Consider the following 19,785-nt stretch of genomic DNA (forward strand, 5'->3'; position numbering starts at 1 on the left):
GTAGTCCGCGAAGAAGTTGCGAACGAGTTAATGTCTTTTATCGAGAAATGATTAAACGTTACGTTGCCTAATTCTTGGCACTGTTATTTATCTTTTTTCTGACGCAACTGCGCTTTACCGCGCGGCCTTGCCGTTATGCCCGCGTCGTTTGTGGAGAATATTGTGAAATCATCGTGCTTCGTCTCACGGATTCATTATGCTAGCGTAATTAGGACCGGCGCCGGGAAAGCACTTGTGCCACGGAGGATGAGAGGTGGAACGCGATATTAGTTCATTTACGTGTCCTAATGCCGCCGCGGGGGCACGTGTTTACGAGGGCGTATTTACGAGTGCGGTGCCTGCACCCCTCGTTTTCTCTCACGTAAATTTAACGTCAGTGGCGTAGCCGTGCGCTCTGCCTGTCGCAACAAAAGGATTGTAAAGCGTCGCCAGACGCGTTTTGCTTTCTACACATACACGCATGCTTTTCCGCTAGAGTCATGATAAATGCCATAAACTACCATCGGGGAAACTGAGAAGGTGAAATAGGTTGACTTGAATTTCAGCTTTGAGTGCAGTTTTCAAAGCGACGAAATAATTACGCGTAAAATTAAAATAGCATAATTGAAAATTTGCTGTGCACATGAGACACGGTATTAAATTCTGCCGTTTCTCCAATAAAATGTAATATAAGCTATTGTACGGCAAGTACAAGAGAGATCCGACCTACGATTTCATTGAAATTACTTTCTATCGCGCGCATATAAGCCAGCAATGTATATTACATTGTATATTACATTTGCGTACATTACAAATTCGTAAAGTCTTGTGAGAATCGTACGAGGCGAAATTGGCTAAAACGAATCGAGAAAAGGCCGTCACGATCGACGCTTTACGTTTTATCTACGAAATCTTTTTCGCGAGAGAGCTTCAGCCGCAGGAGTTTAAAGGAGCCATTGAGTTGAACTCCAGTGAGAATTTCACCTGCCACCCCGATTGCCCGTTAATCCCATTGGCCGGTTCTCGGGAGGGAACGCCGACAAGGGTGACGAGACCGTTTGATTCGGCCCTGTGTGCCATCCCCGAGGCTGTGCTCGATTCCATAGGAAAGGAGGATTGGGAGCCATCGGAGAAGAAGAAGAAGAAGAAGAAAAGGAAGAAGACGAGGAAGAAGCAAGACGTGGATAGTGAAGGAACCCCTCGAGTAAACAAAGGAGGAAATGGGGTAAATAAAAAGCAACCGCCAGGGAAGGATGGGGGTTGGTCCGGGTGCCGTTGTGTGTGCATGTATTTTATACGTGTGCGCCACACGTGCGCACATTTCATGAGAGGCGTATTGGTGTACAGGCCGCGTCTTGAAATGTAGACGGAGATCTTGCTTTCCTGAGAAGTCTGAAAGATCTACGGCGCGCTAAATATTATTTTTATGCAACATCTTGCACTTCTATGAGCGAATAGAATGAAAGTTTTATTTAGTCGCGTTAATACCGACAACGATCTTGAAAAATGGGAAATTGAATTGTCGGGTTTCGGGATACACCCTATACATTTATGTGTGCGGGAGGGTCGATGCCACGTGTGAGTTAGGCGCACACGCGCGTTTCTCGATTCCGGAAGCCTCTCGGAGATAGGAGAGCGAGACGGAGCGCGAGGAGCGCTTCCACAGGACGTACTAAAGAAACGGAGCGAGGAGGGAGAGAGAGAGAGAGAGAGAGAGGGAGGCAACCGCAGGAGAGAACTTGCGGAAAAGTAATCCGGACCGGGCGAGAGCTTTATAGTTTTGTTTATTCCCTCGCATACAATTACGCTGATGACGCGAAGTAAACGCGACTCGCGCCCGGAACCTTTATTCCGAGAACCGCCTCTTTTTCCTACTCGTTGTTTCCATCCCCCCCTTCGCCTTCGCCTTCCACCGGGAAATGGAAACGACGGCGGTGCCCGCTAAAGCGCTCGTAGAGCGGCGCCGCGGAAGATGAGGGCGAGAATTCCGAAACGAGACTCCGCAGCGTCGTCGGTGGCGCGACGCTCCGCATCGCATCGCGAAAAGGCTATAAATTCGGGGATGAACGGTGAAACGAATCGCGCGGACCGGAGGTTTTAAGGATTAAGGAGACCACCCCGCGCACGTGTTTACGGCCGCACTTACTAGAGACGCCGCCGTCGGTTCGATCCGTGCGCCAAGTAGTAAGAGTTTATGCTTGGGCGGGCGCCTCCCCCCCCCCCCCCGGCGAGGTGGGCGCGATCGGTGATCGAAGCGAAGCGACTAATCGACGAACGATGAAGAAATTCGATGCGATCGATTTCCATTTGCGCCGCGTGTACGCGCGTATGAAATAAATTATCCTGCAAATAATCGCCGAGCCAACGTAGCGTAACAAACGTTGCCTGTGCCGCGACGGGGAAAAGTTCAAATAATCATAAATTAAATTTAATTTCTTCCATTAAAGCGTTTATTTTTAAAAACAAGGGAAAGGTGGGGAAGCGCGGCCATTAGTGGCGCCGTTCGCGTGAATTATGCACCGTCTACGTGGATTACGCGTAAAGAAGTAGTTTACACGGTCTACACGTAGACGCGAGTTATTCACACGCAGACACTCGACGGCGTTTCGAATCGTTGCGAATTCGCGTGCGCGTATGCGATTTATTGCCGCTGTCGCCGTAAGTGCACGGCGATATCAAGCTTAACGAATCGCATCCGTTCTGCTGGAACCACACGTTAAGTGAATATCGAGGGAGCTGGATGCACGCGTCTCGTTCGCCACGGTTTTCCCCATTGGTTCTTCATCACCGTGCTTTACCTTCGACAGAAACATTGTATTAGATACAGGATTTCGTTTGAGATTTCATACAGATGCTTTTTGTCGAACCAATCAGTGTCGAGTTGCACCATCAGTTTCTTTACGTCAAGCCATTTTGTATACGTTTAAACGTGTTATTCAGTTTCTTCATAATTGTTTCTCTAATTTGTTTTTAATTCCACTATATATACAAGTACATTGTATATACACGTGTTTCATCGTATTTAAACATATTTTTAAAAAGGTTTTAAGTTGGTTTATCTGTAATGCACTCTGTACTACCGCGCTCTAATCTAAATTATAAATTTACTAGTATGGAAATTTCTTTCTTCGCGTTTAAAAGTTTTCAGATAATATAAAATCATAAAGTTTTTTTATCTACATCTTTCTACTTACACAATATTTCTCTTCTTCTTTCTCATTTAGAAAAAAAATAGGTATATAGGATTAAAAAAGAGACTATACTTACTTTTAGGTACACAAGATTAATTTAAAAGAAGAAAATCTACACGGCGATTCTTCATGTTTTGCAAGCAATAAGTGTTACAACTAATTTTTTCATACTTTTTAATATATGTCTTACTTTTTAAGTTATTTAAAACACCCATAAAACTAAATATTAAAAATCTCATAGACTATCTAATAAAATATAATAAGGATAAGATAAGGTAGATAATAAGGCTGGAGGGAGATATGCATATCAAATTATTAGACAGGCTCGTTATGTCTTACGGCACTCACATTAACCCGTGGCGGGCAAAGGAAAGAAGGAGAATATCATTGACAGATCGATGGCATCGTTATTATATAGCGTCGTGTCAGGCAAACTCGAAATGGACTGTAGTCGGGCGAAATCAAACAAGAACGATGACGAGAGCAAGAGCGAGAAGGGGCGAGAGAAGAAGATGCCGCCGAGAGAGAGAGAGAGATGGGAAGGAGGGCAGGGCTGTATGCGGGCTGAATTGTAAACCAGACTGAACTTTTCGCCTTCTTCTTCCTGGTCGTTGCCCGAGGTTGGGACGGCGGAGGCCGGGTTGGTGGTGAGTGGGCTCGAGAGTGTGGTGGTAGGAGATGAAGTTCGTTCCTTCTTTAAATTACATTTGGCCACTCGTTTGGACACCCCGGCGCTCTCACCTTCCTTTCCTCTATCCTGCTCTCCTCTGTATAACCCATTTCGCGCCCCCTTCGCTCGAGCATGAACGAACGCCGCGAGTAGTCCCTCTTACGCGCCCGCACCCCTCCGACACTTGGCGAGGAGCGTAGGTAGCAGGGAATTCGTTTACGACCCGCTTGTTACCCCCATACACTTTGCGATTAATCTAAAGTTCGTCCAAGAGGAGTACGCGGCTTTGATACACGTTTGAAAAATTGGCACCGGCGAGCGAAATATTATTCTGCGGCGTGCTCTCGCTCTTGCCGTCGTTATAAAGCAACGTTGTTTATTTTACTTTTATAATTGATAAGATGGAAAGAGTATTGTTTCTAATTATGTTGAAACAACGAGCGAACTCTGCGAAATAACCCGGAATGGTCGAAAAATACTAATCTTAATTCTTTGTAAATGAGACTCACCGTAAAATATTGCGAGGAAATTGAGGTGTACGTCTCTCTATGGAGATTTTTATAGTCTGAAAAAGCTTGTTAGAATGAAGTTGACCCTCAAGCTTTTGTAGTAAACTTCATTATAAAAGAAATTTACACGCAGGTCGTTTAAATACGCGAAGGAAGGTACGCTGTCGGTCATTAACTGTCTGGTGAGCGTACGTCGACGCTTGTACTTCTTTTCATCTTTTAATCCGGAGGCTGCCGTATATACGCAAAGGCCATCCGGCCCTTTAAAGTCATCCGTGTCGACGGCGCCTGGACAAGCGGCCCTTTTCGGCGCAGAGTTCATTTACACTTTTGTGCTGCTTCAATTTGAATTTATCCGTTTATACAGGGTGGGCTCTCTATGCAAAAAAGGGTCCTTAGCCGTGTGCGCCCGCCGTTATAAAGACGTATGGATGAATATGCATGTATTCAGATCACGAGTGTGGTAATATGGTAACGCGCGGACGCGCGCGCTGTGCTGTAATAGAAGAATAAGTATTAGAAAATTAGCCGGGCCGCGGATCATCTCGTTCCGCTTCCACGTCACGTCGTTCAAGGTGCCCGGTAATTTCGCGCCGCGTATACGAATAGAATTACGCGGAATTATCACGTGTCGGGATCGCCGGCACGCCGGCTGTATCGATTAAATCCGTAACGAATATATCGGGGATTCTCTCGGTGCGAGAGAAAGAGGATTCGCTCTTAACTTTTCCAAAAGGACCGCTCGCGTCAACGAGCGCGCACGTATTAATATAAGACTCGTAACATTGGAATTTGAGGAGATTAATATCAAAAGATTTCGCCCCGGCGAAACTCACTGTGTCCGAAAGGAAGAGTTTCTCAGAGAATCGTTTGTGTATCCGGGGCGAAACACCCATTGGTATCTCGAAAATATTTCGTGCGCTATGCGCCTGATCGCGAAATAACTTGGCCTGTGATACGGTCTACGTTGGTTAGTTATAGACTTATTTGATATGCCTCTTGATAAAAGAAAGAGAGGCACAGGCGATAGTATCTGCACCGTTATTTGCCCAGTCTTATCTTGCGAAACGGCGCGCCGGCATTTGTGGACTGTAATTTCGTATGGCTCCACGGCGATCAATTTTAATGTTTAATCAGTATCTGGCTCACGTGCCTTTCATTTATATCACGAAATATTTACTTAAATTATCCGAACCGCGGTGCTTTAACACACCCTCGCGTGCGTTAGTTCTGCCCCGGGATAACCCCCGGGTGCACCAACCCCGCGGTCCGCATTTTCGATCCGTGATTCAATTTTGTTTCACTTTGTTCACTACACACACGTTACGTGTCTTTGCTCGCGCCTGACCCGAAATTAATTTAGCGCAAACACTTCCCCCGTGATTCGGCAATATCGCCTATCCTATCGCCCGTAGTAGCGCCTGGAAAATTGGCTTACTCGTAGTATCGTTCGCGGGTAAAAATCGAACGGGGGAACTTATTCGCGGGATCGATTCGTCGGGCGGGGAGAAGTCACGTTTATTTGAGAACGCTCGTGTTAACGTGCGCGACACGGGGGAAATTTATCAATTTTTGCGCCGAGGAGGGGCGCGCGAGCCGTATCTCAGGGAGCGAAAAGAAAAACTCAAGTACTGATTATCCTCATAGGACTAAACTTTTATCCCGATAAGATCAATTTTCCGTTGCGTATTTCTCGCGAATCTCCGGCAGCGGCACGTGGCATGAATTATTGAAAGCTTCACGGAAAGTTATTCCGCCGGCCTTGAGGCGAGCGTGGCCCGATACACGGTTTCCCCGGTGAGAGAGGGCCCCGAGAAAGCGGCGTAATGGTAAGGAGAGCGCGGCGGAATAGGCGCACTATCGATTCCCCGCGTAATAAGAGTAACAATTTGCCGAATGCGGGATGATTGTGTAAGTGCGCTCGCACCTGCCGGCACGGATACGCTCTTACCGCGAGGCGGACGAGAAATTGGCGCAGGCGTTACCGCGAGGGGCTCCCTTTAACCCGCGCCTGCAATTCTCATGCAGCCGTATACGCATCCGGTGCATGCGAGACCGCCCTTCGAGCGCGTTCTTGCGAGACTTTCATTGCACGTATAATTCGTCCTTGGATAACTGCGAACTAATATCTCTCTCTTTTTCTTCTCTTGCTTCCTCTCTCTACTTCTGCTCGGAGAGATTTCGCATGACGTTTTATTCGGGAATGTTGTCCACAGCGTTCGCAGCAACATTTCTCCTTTTAACTGTTATTTCAGTGGTTAGTTCTTACACTGAAAGTACATAATGCGCATAAACTGGATGGTCACGGATTGTGCGAAATGTTGTTTGTCTGACGATTATAACATTTTTGACGTTTATCATTTTAAATAAACTGCTTCTCGTATTTTAATGTAATCCGAAGCTGCAATACACATTTTGTGGAGTGGTCTAATATTGTTAAAAAAATTTATATAAGTCACGATGGCGCTTAACGCGTCTTGCGAATAACGAAACCGTTACAATAAAATAGTAAATTACAATAAATGGTAGAACGTCGAGATTTAAAGGATCTTCGTTACGTATAATTAGATAATTTTTGACATATGTCTACATAATTTTTTTCGCACGTACATTCCCGTTTATTTTTCATCAGATTCGTCGTGTAATTAAGAGAAATTGTGACGGATTTTCCGCGCGAAGATAAACTATTCCGACACATCCTGTTTAAGCGGCTTGTTAAATTTGTGCTCAGAACATTTGCCATGCGCGTTGGTCTTTCCACAGTTAGCGTGAAAAGATAATTAGGGAAATGTTTCGCATCTGCGTTATTATACAACATAATGTCGCATTTATAATGAAACTAAAGCGAGATACGGGAAGAGTAAAAAGCAAAGAAATATAAGAAAGAGCGGTTCATTCGTGGCGTCTCGCTGCTACTTAACGTAAGTAGTCAAAAACACAGTCAAAAACAGGTCAGACATCGACGCGCGCCATTAGGCCGGTTCTACATTGGTCGTATCGTAGTGTCGCAGGGGTCGTAGACTGGTTCTAATTCAACGCTGGTTGACCGAATCTATGATTTGCGACACGCTCGATGTAAAACCGGCCTTAAGGACCGTCTACATTGGAAGTAAGCAGTAAGAATTAAGGAAACCAAAACCTTTACTTATCAGTGTAAAAGCTAAGGTACAGGCATAATTTTTAAAAATATTAAAATTTTTTTAAAAATATAGTATTGGTCGAACTGCGCTCTAATTCGTCGAGAGTAAGCGTCAGAGCTGAAGTAGGAGTAAGAAATGGAAATGATACATTTCTTTACTCCTACTCTTACTTCTTACACCAGGCTTACTTCGTCTATTGTAGACGATCCTTTAGCGAGCGCACGATCTTTGCGCACTTCCGGGTCGCAGGTCGTACGATGATTATCGAAGCCCTTCCACTTGTTCGACCCTTCGACTCGTTGGCTCTTTCACTCGCTTCCGCATTGACAAAGCTCTCGATTGAGTCGCGAAACGAAAAGAAAAAGTTTCACGCTCGCCACGCGCTGGCAGTACGAAAGTTTTCTCGGCGATATGCGACAGTCCTGCGTTATCGCTACCTTGGACTGTGGCAGATACTTCTTCGCGCTGTGTCAGACGTAGGTATCTAAAACGCCGTTCGTGATCGCTCGTGTGCAGGTACGTGCGATCCAGGTACGATAAACGCTATCGTATAATCGAAATGACGCCAGCAGGAAGCACCTCGTAAGCGTATCTTCGCATATGCAAGCCCGTGTTAATGGTGGACTCCGGTCTGACAAAATTATCGATTTGTCACTTGGATAAGCCGATAAGCGTTAGATGTATATTAGATATCGTGCAAATTATCGCGGGAAATTAGGAATAAACGCTTTTTGCCGCGGAAGAATCAATTGCGAGTTCTCATTGTAATTCTCGACGTCGGAACTATGGTTGCGAACTGTGGAGTTGACTGTAAATATGTATTTTTTTTTTTTTCGTATGCATCGGGCGCCGCGTCATATCAGCCTGAATATAAAACGTGCTGTGAATGATGAAATGTTCTGCTGAGAAAACAAGTCTTTCGCAAATGAAATATTCAAATTAGCCCGTATCGGACGACGTTGTCCTAAAATATCCGCCGGGAGCGTTACGGTCGAAACTTGGACGGGGTTACGAGACTAATAAACTTTTTTATCGCGTCGTGAAGAAACCCATTTGTTTTACGTCACTGAAAATCGAGTCGAAATTGTCGTTTTAATAAAAAATATGATTAAAGTCGAAAAGCCGTCGGGGCAGTTAAATAAAACGTGTTATCCGCCAAGATGCGAGATTAATTCGACCGTAATTCTGTTATTAAAGTCTACAACGTTTGCGAGTACCGTCGCCTACTTCTCACGTTGTCTCTAACGATCTGTTTGGTGCGGCCAGAGATCGAAGGTAGATTCGCGAAATATAGCGGCAAACGACTTATTCGCGGCTTGTTCCCGGCCCGACAATGATCCTAACATCGGACCCAAGATTTGCCGCGTGCGATGCTCGCGCTGATAATATCATCCTCCGGGCATGACAGTGACAGGCGTCGCTATCGATTATGCACGATGCGCGCATAAGCCGCGCACGATTGTCGATCCGCCGCGCGTTCTCGCGAGCACCCTCGCCGCGGCCGGATCGCGTATTCCATTTGTATTCCCCGCTTGACAGCCAAAGTTCATACGTACTCTCGCCTACGTAAGAAACCTGATTTCACGTGACGACAGCGCATCAATTCTCCGCCAGTCATAGCGCGCGAGCGCGATGGCAGATTTCGATACTTGTAAAATGGTTTTCTTCACGCTACAGGACACACCGGGGGGACTTTCCTGCGACGTTTTTAGATATAAGTCATTTATCTCGAGCGGAAGCTCGACTCATGCGAACTCGCTGAGATCGATACGTCGCGTTAATTTATATTCGCCTGTCGTCCAGTTTCTGGACGACGTTTCTTTGTAAGTCCGCGAATCCCGGTACGAAGTCGCCGGACATCCTGCGGATTATGCAGATGAGACTGATATTTAATCACGCAGTTACGCGAACGCATGCCTGTCGGTCCCATTAAGGTGCACGCTGTACAATCAGCGAGCATGTATGCCATGTTGCACGTTGTACACGCGGATAAACATGTGGCGCGTCAGATATTATAGACACGAGTCGGTAGTCCGTAACGGCCAATGGATCATGAACGCTGAAACGGAGTAGACACCTATAAATATCGCTTGTGGAACCGAGAAGAGGAACGCCGGTGAGAAACGCCGAGATTGACAATGGATAGGGAGAAAGGGAGAGAAAGAGAGAAAGACAGAGAAACTGAAAGAGACAGAGAAGGGGGAGAGAGAGAGAGAGCGCGCGGGCGAGACGGGAGATCCGGAATAGCCCGGGAAAGTTTTCCAATTTGAAGCAATTAGTTTGCAGTACGGCGTTGGATGGCATGCATCCAGATAATCGAATATGGGTCAGCGTCTAAAGCGGGATGGGGTCGAGCTACGATCGCACAGAGGCTGCGAGAGCGAGAGGGGGGGGGGAGGGGATGGAGCGCGAGTTTCCCCGAGTGTGTGCACGTGCGACGGGGTGGACCCGTCGCACTTCTGGTATGTCCGACGCGCATAAAACCACGTGGCACAATTCGAGAGCGCCCGCCTTAGAATTCCGTCGCGCGGTAATCGATTGACCGATCGTCCCCGATCTACGAATGCAATTGATCGATGCACCGGCCGCCGTCTTCGGACGCGGGTGATAGAGCTCTAAAGTTTTCCGCCGTACGTCTGTTTGCGGGCTCTCGGAAACTGTTCGGACGAGAGATGCACGAGAAAGAAAATTGCGGCTATCGCAATCCAAGCGCACGACGTACAAACTGTAGAACAATTTGCATGATACTGGGCATTCTCTGGAAGACTGTCGTGATTAATATTTAGAAAAAAGAGAGAGAGAGAGAGACGAGAGTTTCGCTGATATTCTTTTATGTTTCTGTTTGCAGAATCCGAGGCCAGCTGGGAGGAATGGTGGACCTACGACGGCATTTCCGGTGAGAATAGTTTTTCTTTTCTCGTCGTTAGCGGGGATAAAAGTTTCGCAAGTGTCGATGTCAGACACTCATTAATCTCACTGAACTAGGAATGACGATACCTGCATAAATGCGCATGCGAATTGTCCATTATTGTTATGTAAAATACCGGGCATTCACATCAGTTATTGTCGTCGAGAAACGTTTGCCGAGCTTACGACATTTTTTTTCGATCTACTGTCGCTTTTCGTGTCGCGCGTAATTTCCGCGTTCTTCATCATTTTTTTTTTATATTTCCGACTGTCGCGCATGATAGACAAAGTAGGAAACTTAACCGGCCCGTTTTACCAAGTTTGTTCATTTTGCGCGAAATTTTCACAACTTCACTACCGAATACCAAGGTTTGCGCGACGTTAATAGCAGAATTAATGTTATTCCGAGAACGTAGTGCAAGGTGTATTATACAATTAAAATTAATTTTGTAACGCAGTATTCTCTACAAAAACACGCGATAACGAATCTGTCGCGTGTCTACATTTTAATAACCGGGGTCAGCTTGTCGTGAAAATTGAGCTTGTAAAACCGCGTTTGAATGAGATTTGCGGCGTATCGACGCAGGTGCGTCATTCGCTAAGTGATTACTATTAAATTCCTGAAAACAGGATATAAACGTTTCGCGAGCTCAGCCGGTCGTGCGGCTTCCTAATTTTCTTAATTTTAAGTTACGAGGCCATCGAGTGCCTCCGGGCGCCGGTGAATTTTTTAATCTCGCACCATACACTTCCCCTTCGTCGTAGTTTTTATTAAAAATAAGGCGAGCGCGCGCCGATAAGACTGCACCACGTCGGTCCCGGGTCTTAAGTTTAGTGTTGTTCCACCATGCGAGCCAGCTGCCACACGAAAAACAGTGCCGTATACTCGGGCGTTCGCATAAAACGCCAAAATTTTCAGCCGCACCCCCACAGTCGTCCGGTCGATCTCCCCCCCGCGTTTCCTTCGATCGCGCCAACCCTACGAATTTTTCTCTTCAGCCTGTTGACGTCGGGGAGGGAAGTTGTTGATCTCATTTCGGGATTTACGAGCGCCACAGAATTTCGCCATCGATTAGCCCGAGTGCTGCAACGAAATTAAGCTCGCTCCGCGAACTGCCGATAATAACGTTATCACGAGCGATATTCTTGCGACGGCAAATGCGAAGCTTGTCGCGTCATTTTTTCCGCGAGTTTCGGACGTCGCGCTTTGACTTCCGCGTGTAACGCGATTTTAAACAGAACGCTCGAGGCGAGAAACGCGAGAATCCCGCTTCAATAAAATTAAAGGTTGTATCTTCTATTAACGTATTTTACGACTAACAATAAGTGCGAAACGTTATTCGCTGGTGCATTATTAATCACGTAAATTACAGTGCTCGTCTCACATTTTAACTTGGCACTTTTGTTTCTTTTTTTTTTAGTTTCTTCAAAGGACATTTGTCCGATGTAAGATATTGTTAGTATTTTATCTCTCTTGATATTATTTTACAATCGATCGCAGCGCATTCAATTTTTAGTTAGAATTTTTCAATAGAATAGTTCGAACTTTAGATACACTTACTGTGCCGTTGAATCGGCTAGGCGACTTATTACCGTGATCGATGGCAAGAATCGATTTTTAGGGGGTCCGCTGGTGTCTCATATCGTGGACAGATGGGGGTTCTCGTTTTACAACCAATAAGCGCACACCCTCGGCCGTGCACTTTAAGCATTATGTACTCCGGATTTATATAGAGTTTCCCTTTCCTCCGAGGTTTACGCCGTGTCTTATTTTCATTTTCTTTGATAAATTTGGAGATGAGTTTTTCTCAGCGAAAATCTGATTACTCGCCGCCCCCTTGTTTTTTTACTTAATTTTTTAACGTTCGAAACTGTAACATCTTCCCAGATAACTTTTAGCTGAGAATACTGTCAAAGTACTCTTGAATTTAGCTACGAAATAAGATTTGGTTTCTACCTACTAGCGTCTCGGAAATTTAATTTTACTTGAAGCGCATTACCACGTAATTCAAAATTTCGTTAATGAAAAATTAACTGCAGATTGAGGACGAAACGAAATTATATTTACGTGATTTTCGTAATAGCCTTAACAGATATGTTTCTTTAATGTTATGCGGTACATGTTTTATGCGAGTATCAACGTGGAAGGCTGCCAATTTCACAAAGTCTGCGCGAGTGCAGCGTGCATGAACAATTGCATTTCCGCGTGTATTTATGCGACAGCGGAATAATCTGGTTACGTTACAACGCAGATTGCAAGTTGAGCACTTATGCTTTTTTCGACCTCGAAATGCACCGTCGCGGCAACCGCGTTTACGGAACGGCTCTGATTTTATGAGCGACGTGCCGCAGTATATGATATATCTTTGATTTCGCCTCGAGGGTATTCGAGGCAAACTGCTGGCTGAACTTTGCTACTGTTGTTATATTATAAATGTGAGACGGAGGGGAAAAAAGAAGTTTTAAGATATATTGCTTCGATTATTCGCGAACATGCTGCGTGTACCAGATTTACCGGCGCTCCTCTCAACTGTGGATACCGAGAAAATAAATAAAGAAACAACCTGAAAAGAAGCTAATTTGACAAAACTTGGGCGCGACGTCTTCTACAAAATTAAATCGCCAACATTCAGAATATCGGAAATTTTGCCGATACTTGGCATTTCTGCATTGAATTATTGCAAATAAGCGAAATATCTTAATCGCCCGGTTACATGTTCCGAAGCTTTCGTTCCCATGATGAATGCTAATTCATTATGTACGATGCATTCAAGCTGCGCTCGCATCGGTTTTAGAAGATTAAACGGCCACCGCTCTCGGGGGCGATATTCCCGTAATACGAGGAATACTCGCGGCCGCGGAAACAAGTCGCGGGGATTATTAGGGTCGCGAATTGCGGCGGAGTCAATGGCGAATCATCGGACGAATAAAAACCGCGCCCGGCGAGGTGGCTCGCGAGAAAATCTCCGCGAACGCGGAACTTTTCCAGGGCGACGGGATTAAGTCCCCGACGCGCGCCTCGGTCCTGCCTTTACTCCGCCACGCAACTGGTAGCGGCATTGGCAGCACCCCGTTACGTCGACGAACAGTTTCTTAAGCCCGAGAGAAGAGAAGCACTACGAAGCTGAAGATGAAATTTCCGCGGTGCGGCGAGAATATGTCTCTTCGCCTAAAGACGCTGAAAAATGTAACGCGTTTCTCGAGGATCCGTACGCCTCCAGCCACGCGTTGCACCGGTTGTTATTGCATCGCGGACCGCTGTAAAGAGCTATTTCAAATTTTATTTCAAATTTTAATGCGATATGCACACAAAACGATCTCGTGATAATAACGAAGACGCACCCTCAGAAAGGATTTCTGTTACCGAGACAAAAAATATTCTTGACGCGTTTATATTTCTCGCAACCTCATTTAGTATAAAAATAATAGCGTTTTCGACTGACTGGAACTGACATGGGTTTTAGCGCTCCCGGAGCGATTAACCCGAAGATACTAGGAACATATGTTCGACCGAAAATGGGTTATGAACCTGGGTTAGGTTCTAGTTACAATATTCTTTTCAATTTTATGATAAAATCGAAATGTTTATTGGTAAACTTACGCGTTATTATCGTCAAAGAATGCTTTGTTCCACAATAAACACGCACGTATAACCTGATTGTAACCTAACGTAGCTTCTTAACACTGATGGATCAATTCACAATGGTATGGGTCGAACATGGGTTGCATTTGGGTTATTTGTCTAGTAACCTAAAACAATACTCGTGACGTCATTAATCGCTCCCGGAGCGATTAATCCTGGTCCAGTCGAAAACGCTATATGACGATATCAAAGTAAAATCATTAATTCTTATTCTCCTAGATCGAATTAAAAAAGTTTGACTCACTATATTGAAACGAGAGCAACTTATATAAATGTAAGTTTATATATTCTTGCGTTTAGAATAAATGTTCCCTCCATCTTACAACGCACGAAGTTGGCACCACGATATTCGACAAAAGACGGTACTATCGTTTTATTCTAGATTTCAGAATTTTTCATTTAAAAGGTGACTTCTGCACGAAGGTTTAGTACGGGTGCTTTGGAGGGCCCCTTTGATTTTTATAAATTCATATGACTTTTCATAAAAAATATCACGTAATGCATTTTTGATCAAATGTATTGATATGCTAGGTTATATATGCACATTGAAAAATATATTGTAAAATATGTGACGTTGTCAAGACTCAAAGGGCTGTCGAATTTCCTCAAAACGTTGTATCTTTTGACTTTACTAATAAGCATTTCCTTGCAGAGGCCGGTGACCTCATATATTTAATAGCGCATTTGAATCCTTGCGACATTTATTATGTTTCTCTCGTTTTTTGTTAAGATCTACTTTTTCTATAAAATAATATTAACCCTCAAAGTGCTTCTGCGAGCGGTCGGCTCACAACCCCTATCCCAGTGAACACCGCGTAATAGTTACATAATGTCAATATTATAATTTCTTACTTAACAATGCAACTGTAATATAACATGGGTGCCATATTACATTTATCTTGTTGAGTAGGAAATTGTAATATCCATGTTATGTAACTGTTGCTTGATGGAAAATTTTCCATTCACCTCGGTCGAGGGGTAAACCGCTGACCGAAATCATGTACACCAATGCCTACCAATTCCCAGTGGGCATCGCTTTATCTTATTATCTTATTTTATCTTTATAATGCCCCAAAAATGCCCAGCAATGTCCAGTAATGCCGCAAATCTGTACACCGCAATGCCCTCAGCGGTTTACCCGTAGACCTCAATCGACTGTCAGAATTAGATCGTAACGTATTCTTATCTTTAGAATACGTTTCTAGATGCACGTTGATAAATGTAGAACGTGCGCGTGCTTGACGAATCTAATTTCGGTGAGTTGCAAAAAGAAGCGGTGCTTTTTCCAGAAATTGTGAATAGCCTATTTCCTTGTCGTCCAAATATTTACTTGAATGAATGGCCTTTTGAAACTCCCGACGTACCTGGGGCCGGGTTTGCCTGCTAAGTTTTCGGTAGCAACCGAGAGTGCCCGACTACCCGGATATTTGCACATCCGCGTTAAATCACTAACACTAATGTATTTATGAGGGAGAAGTTAGACGAATCTCCATGCAATACGATAATTGAAATTACCGCGCAAACCAGTTTACCGGCGGGAATTGCGGGCTCCTGCGTTCTAAATATTCGAAAGCCTCGCGATATTTGCGCAGCTACGTAGAGAGCGCTTCCTAGGCGGGTGCGACAACTGAGAAAATAAGTAATTCCTCGTTGCGGAATAAATCACCTCCGCTATAAACGCGTGTTTTTTTCATCGCGGATCTTAACGCTCCTCCTTCGGCAATGGACGAGAATATTGCTGACGGTATTCCGTGAACATAATTATTTTCTTACTTCCGCCACGTCTTTTTATATCGTTGGAAGAACGTCATTTGTGTCTTAATAAACTTTTTTTTTCTTTTAATTTCCACGGACAGTTTGACAACAGTACTGGAAATTTCTTGAACTCTGCACTCGATGCGGTCCTTTACCCAAATTGCGGAGTTGTCCGCTGCTCAACAAGCGTGAAATGGCCGGACTCGGCGTTTGGATTCAAACGTGAACAAGGCGGACGGAAATATCGAAATACGAAAGCAAACATCGAGGCAATTTTACAAATGGTTGCACGAACACTGAATGTTTTCTAACAGCCGAATAGAGAACGCTGCGTAGTTTCACATGCATAGCTAAAATAAATATATACGCGAAAAAGACGTGAAACACGCGCGCGCATTTCAACTTCATTTTCGAAGTCTTCGAAAGAAGGAGCTGTTAGTTTGCTTGCGTCGATAATATAAATTTATGAAAATTTACTTTTGTGCTTCGACGTGACAAGATTTTCGAAGTTGCATTTTCTTAAATAATAATGAAGCGAGCAAATTTATTTGCGCAAGAAACAATAGTTTTACTAATTTTTATACCAAACTTAGTTCAAGTCGTCGTCTCTGAATTTTGATGTTAGCCAATTCTGCAGTTATTTCGTATTTTTAATATTAAAATTAGTGACACATTCCGTTAGTTTGTCTTCCACGTATCCGCAAGTTGAAACAAACATATCTCTGGGACATACTATTTAAAACGGAGATCTTTGATGAAAATAATGCTTCTGAATATTTGATACGAGTTTCCTTCTGAAATATTCACCGTGTGTCCTGTAGGTCATTTCTGCGGTACCTTTCGTACCGTACATGAATATCTCGCGACGCTATCTTTAGAAAGTTAAACGAATATACCGTATGCATTCCGCATTGCGTATTAAATCGGAATCCTTGGTATATTATTCTAAATATTTAAGAGTTCTGATAAGCTTGATAAATCCCGCCAGTTGAGCGGTTTATCCCGCGAATAATCTAGAGAGACAAAGTCCTCTTTTACAAGCTAAAGATATTTTCGGGGTTCATAATTGTTTTAATAAAACCGTAAAATAACATTCGGGTTTTTAACGACATGAAATTTAATGAAATATATAATTTTTTTCATAATTTCATGTAAAGAAAACACTAAGAGTTTTTTTATTTGTCGCTACCGCGTTCCTTAGTCGGCGTTTTTACAAATCAATGCGTTCAATGTGATGTAATTCGTTCGCGATAGCGAGATTTATAGGACAAATATGAGAAATTTGCGCGACTAGTTTAACTATGCCGAGAGAGAAAGAGGGGTAGAGAGAGAGAGGGGGGGGGGGGAGCGAGCAGCTGCTTAGACGCGCTTAGTTTCTGGTAAGCAAGTCGATCATTCGGTCAATCAAAGTTTCCCCGAAAGCTCAACTACTCGGCTGGCGAGATTACCAGGCGAATACGTGTTCGCTGCAGCCGGGAACGGCCACTCGCGTGCGTAAATCCGGATTCCTACTTGGCATAGCCGAGCATACCGCGGTAATCAAAACCGTCTCGCGCTTACATATGCAGTAGTCCACTTTCTCGCGGGCCTCGTTCCTGAGAGAGATGTATCGCATGCATTATTTAGAGAACGGATGAAGAAATGGATTCACATCTACAATTCTCGCATATCAGCTAATCAGAATTCTTCAGTGTCGCCAGCGGTAATTAACAACGTCCGTGTTTTCTTGATACCTGCACGGAAAAAAAATGAAGTTGTATCAACAAGATCAGTGCAATTGAAATAAAATCGTTGAAACAACGTCAGTATTAATAAATGAAAAACGCCAGATTGTTGTATTAATAATCTGGATATTTAGTTCAATACTTAAAATTAAAATCCATAGCAAGTACAATTGAGCGAATTATTTATGTTCGTGGCAGCCCGTGACGTTAACGTTTAATTCAAGCAACTTTATTTTGCTTAATTCAACAGCTTCTTTTTTCCGTGTGGCATCTTTAATAATACAGAAAATTTAGGGCGAAAAATGATGGGGTTAGTTGATTATTCACCATTGACCTCAAACATTGTGCTTCCCACGGAAAGGGGGGGGGGGCGAAGGGAAAACTTAAAAATCGCTTCGACAGTTCTGTGTACGGCCAGCAACCCTTATCGGCGCGCACTAAAGTCGAAGATATACACGTAGACATATTTATACTCTTATTGCGACAAATATTATCATATGCCTCGGTGGTCGAATTGGTGAGACACCTGCCTAGAGTGTAGAGAGGTCCAGGTTGAAACCCTGGCTGAGGTAATATTTTTTACAATAAATTTTCTGTATTGTTAAAGACGCCAGGTACGGTCAAGAAAACACGGACGTTGTTAAATCCCACAAATGTTTATCGGACCCTTTGCACCTGATCGTTTAATTCCGTCTACTATCATTGAGAGAACTGCAGTCACTAGATGAAAAGAGATATCAGATATATTTAATGCAGTCTAATATAATTTCGCGGACATTAACGAGATTAAAGCACAAGTAGACGGAATAGTCTGGGAAGAACTCATTCGTACGTTTAACTAACGCATTCATAACAATCTTTGAAAGCCACGTAATTCTGATCTCTCTTTCTTCTCCAAGGCGCAGCGGAAAGTAGGTACGCGACATTCACTCTTGCAATGAAAACGACGCGCGTTTGGCCAAATAAAAATAGCGTGTCTTCATTTGTAAAGTGACATTAGGTCGCTCGGTAGCGGCGTTCTCGTGCCATTTGGACATTTTACAGGTGGAGGGCCGACTCTGCAGTGAAAAGATGAAAGACAGAAAACTTCGGTGGCGGAGGAATGAATTTGTCAATATCGCGATATTTATAAACGTCGCGTTACCGTGCTCGGATAATGGATTTTCGTAAAAACGTTATTTTCATCAGCCAGCGACGTTGCGGGCCCCCGATAACGTGATTCATTGGAATCATAATTGATTTCGCGCCGCGCGAATATTATTTCGGGCCGCGATATACGCGCACGCCCATATGGCGCGGCGCCCGTCATTAATGCAGGTGTAAAATGGATCGCGCTTTTCGGCGGCGGGCGTAACGGCGTCATAAAAATTCTCGCAGGTGAAGATTTATGCCGGCCTTTTTGACCCACTCTGCGACCCCGTGCAAAATGATGCATTGATCTCTCCCATGACGCCGGGCGATGTGTCCAACCGTAGCGTTTGCGTCAGGGTCAACGAAATTTCCATTGCGATTTATGATCAATGGGTCTGGGTCGGGCGCGGATTTAGTCGCGAATTAGAGCGACATTTTGTGTTTCGCAATACGGGTCAAAGGTCAGCCCCTCCTCCTCCCCACACACGTAAATCTGCGCATCCTTCATACGTTTCCGGACGTATATTCTTCCCCCGCTTCATCCGTCCGAAATTTTGTTTATGCGTGTGCATGAAATACGCTGTTTGGTTTGAAAAAAAAGGCTGCGCGGCAATCTCGTTTCCTCCACGAATGTCGGCGATTCGTGCCGGCGCTAGTACTAATAAAATTTTTGAAACCAGATTGCGGCTGGCACACCTCACGTGTGTAAGAACACTAATGAAATCCTGCGGTCCGCGGCGATGCTTCTGGGACTGCCGGCGGACGGGAATTTCTCGGAATTTCACTAATTTGCGAAATGTCATGGAATCCGGCCACGTGGTCATACCACACGTGTCCGATATCTGATCGACTAGTTGCCAAAGCCCGGGTTGGTTCGTGCATATGTAAGCTTTTGGCGGTCAGAACGTCGGAGGTTCAATGAAGGTGTCAATGTTCGATTTGAACACAGAGAGAACGGTTTCTTTGAATTTAATAAATTTTATTAGATTCAAAGAAATTTATCTTTTGGAATAGTCCAAACAAACCAATTGTTGGTTCAACAAATATGATTATTTGAACTTTCAAATAATAAATAGCTTTACTTCAAATAAAAGATTTGTTTGAAACGAAAGGAATATTTTCTTTAATCTAAACGA

The 19,785-nt window shown here is 44.2% G+C and overlaps 2 protein-coding genes across 4 annotated transcripts in view; one reads left to right on the forward strand and one right to left on the reverse strand.

Annotated features, from left to right (window-relative positions):
- Nucleotides 1-19,785, reverse strand: part of LOC105560627 — a 227,897-nt gene that overhangs the window by 61,487 nt on the left and 146,625 nt on the right. The gene's annotated exons all lie outside the window — the stretch shown is intronic.
- Nucleotides 1-19,785, forward strand: part of LOC105560628 (carbonic anhydrase-related protein 10) — a 139,424-nt gene that overhangs the window by 48,576 nt on the left and 71,063 nt on the right. For all 3 annotated transcript variants that reach the window (XM_012009884.1, XM_012009885.1, XM_012009886.1), the window contains exon 2: nt 10,338-10,385. In XM_012009884.1, the coding sequence (XP_011865274.1) occupies nt 10,338-10,385 (48 nt within the window). The remainder of the gene's footprint in view (nt 1-10,337; nt 10,386-19,785) is intronic.

This window comes from Vollenhovia emeryi, unplaced genomic scaffold (genome assembly GCF_000949405.1).
Source record: "Vollenhovia emeryi isolate VEMERY1.0 unplaced genomic scaffold, V.emery_V1.0 DF939226.1, whole genome shotgun sequence".
Lineage (NCBI taxonomy): Eukaryota > Metazoa > Arthropoda > Insecta > Hymenoptera > Formicidae > Vollenhovia > Vollenhovia emeryi.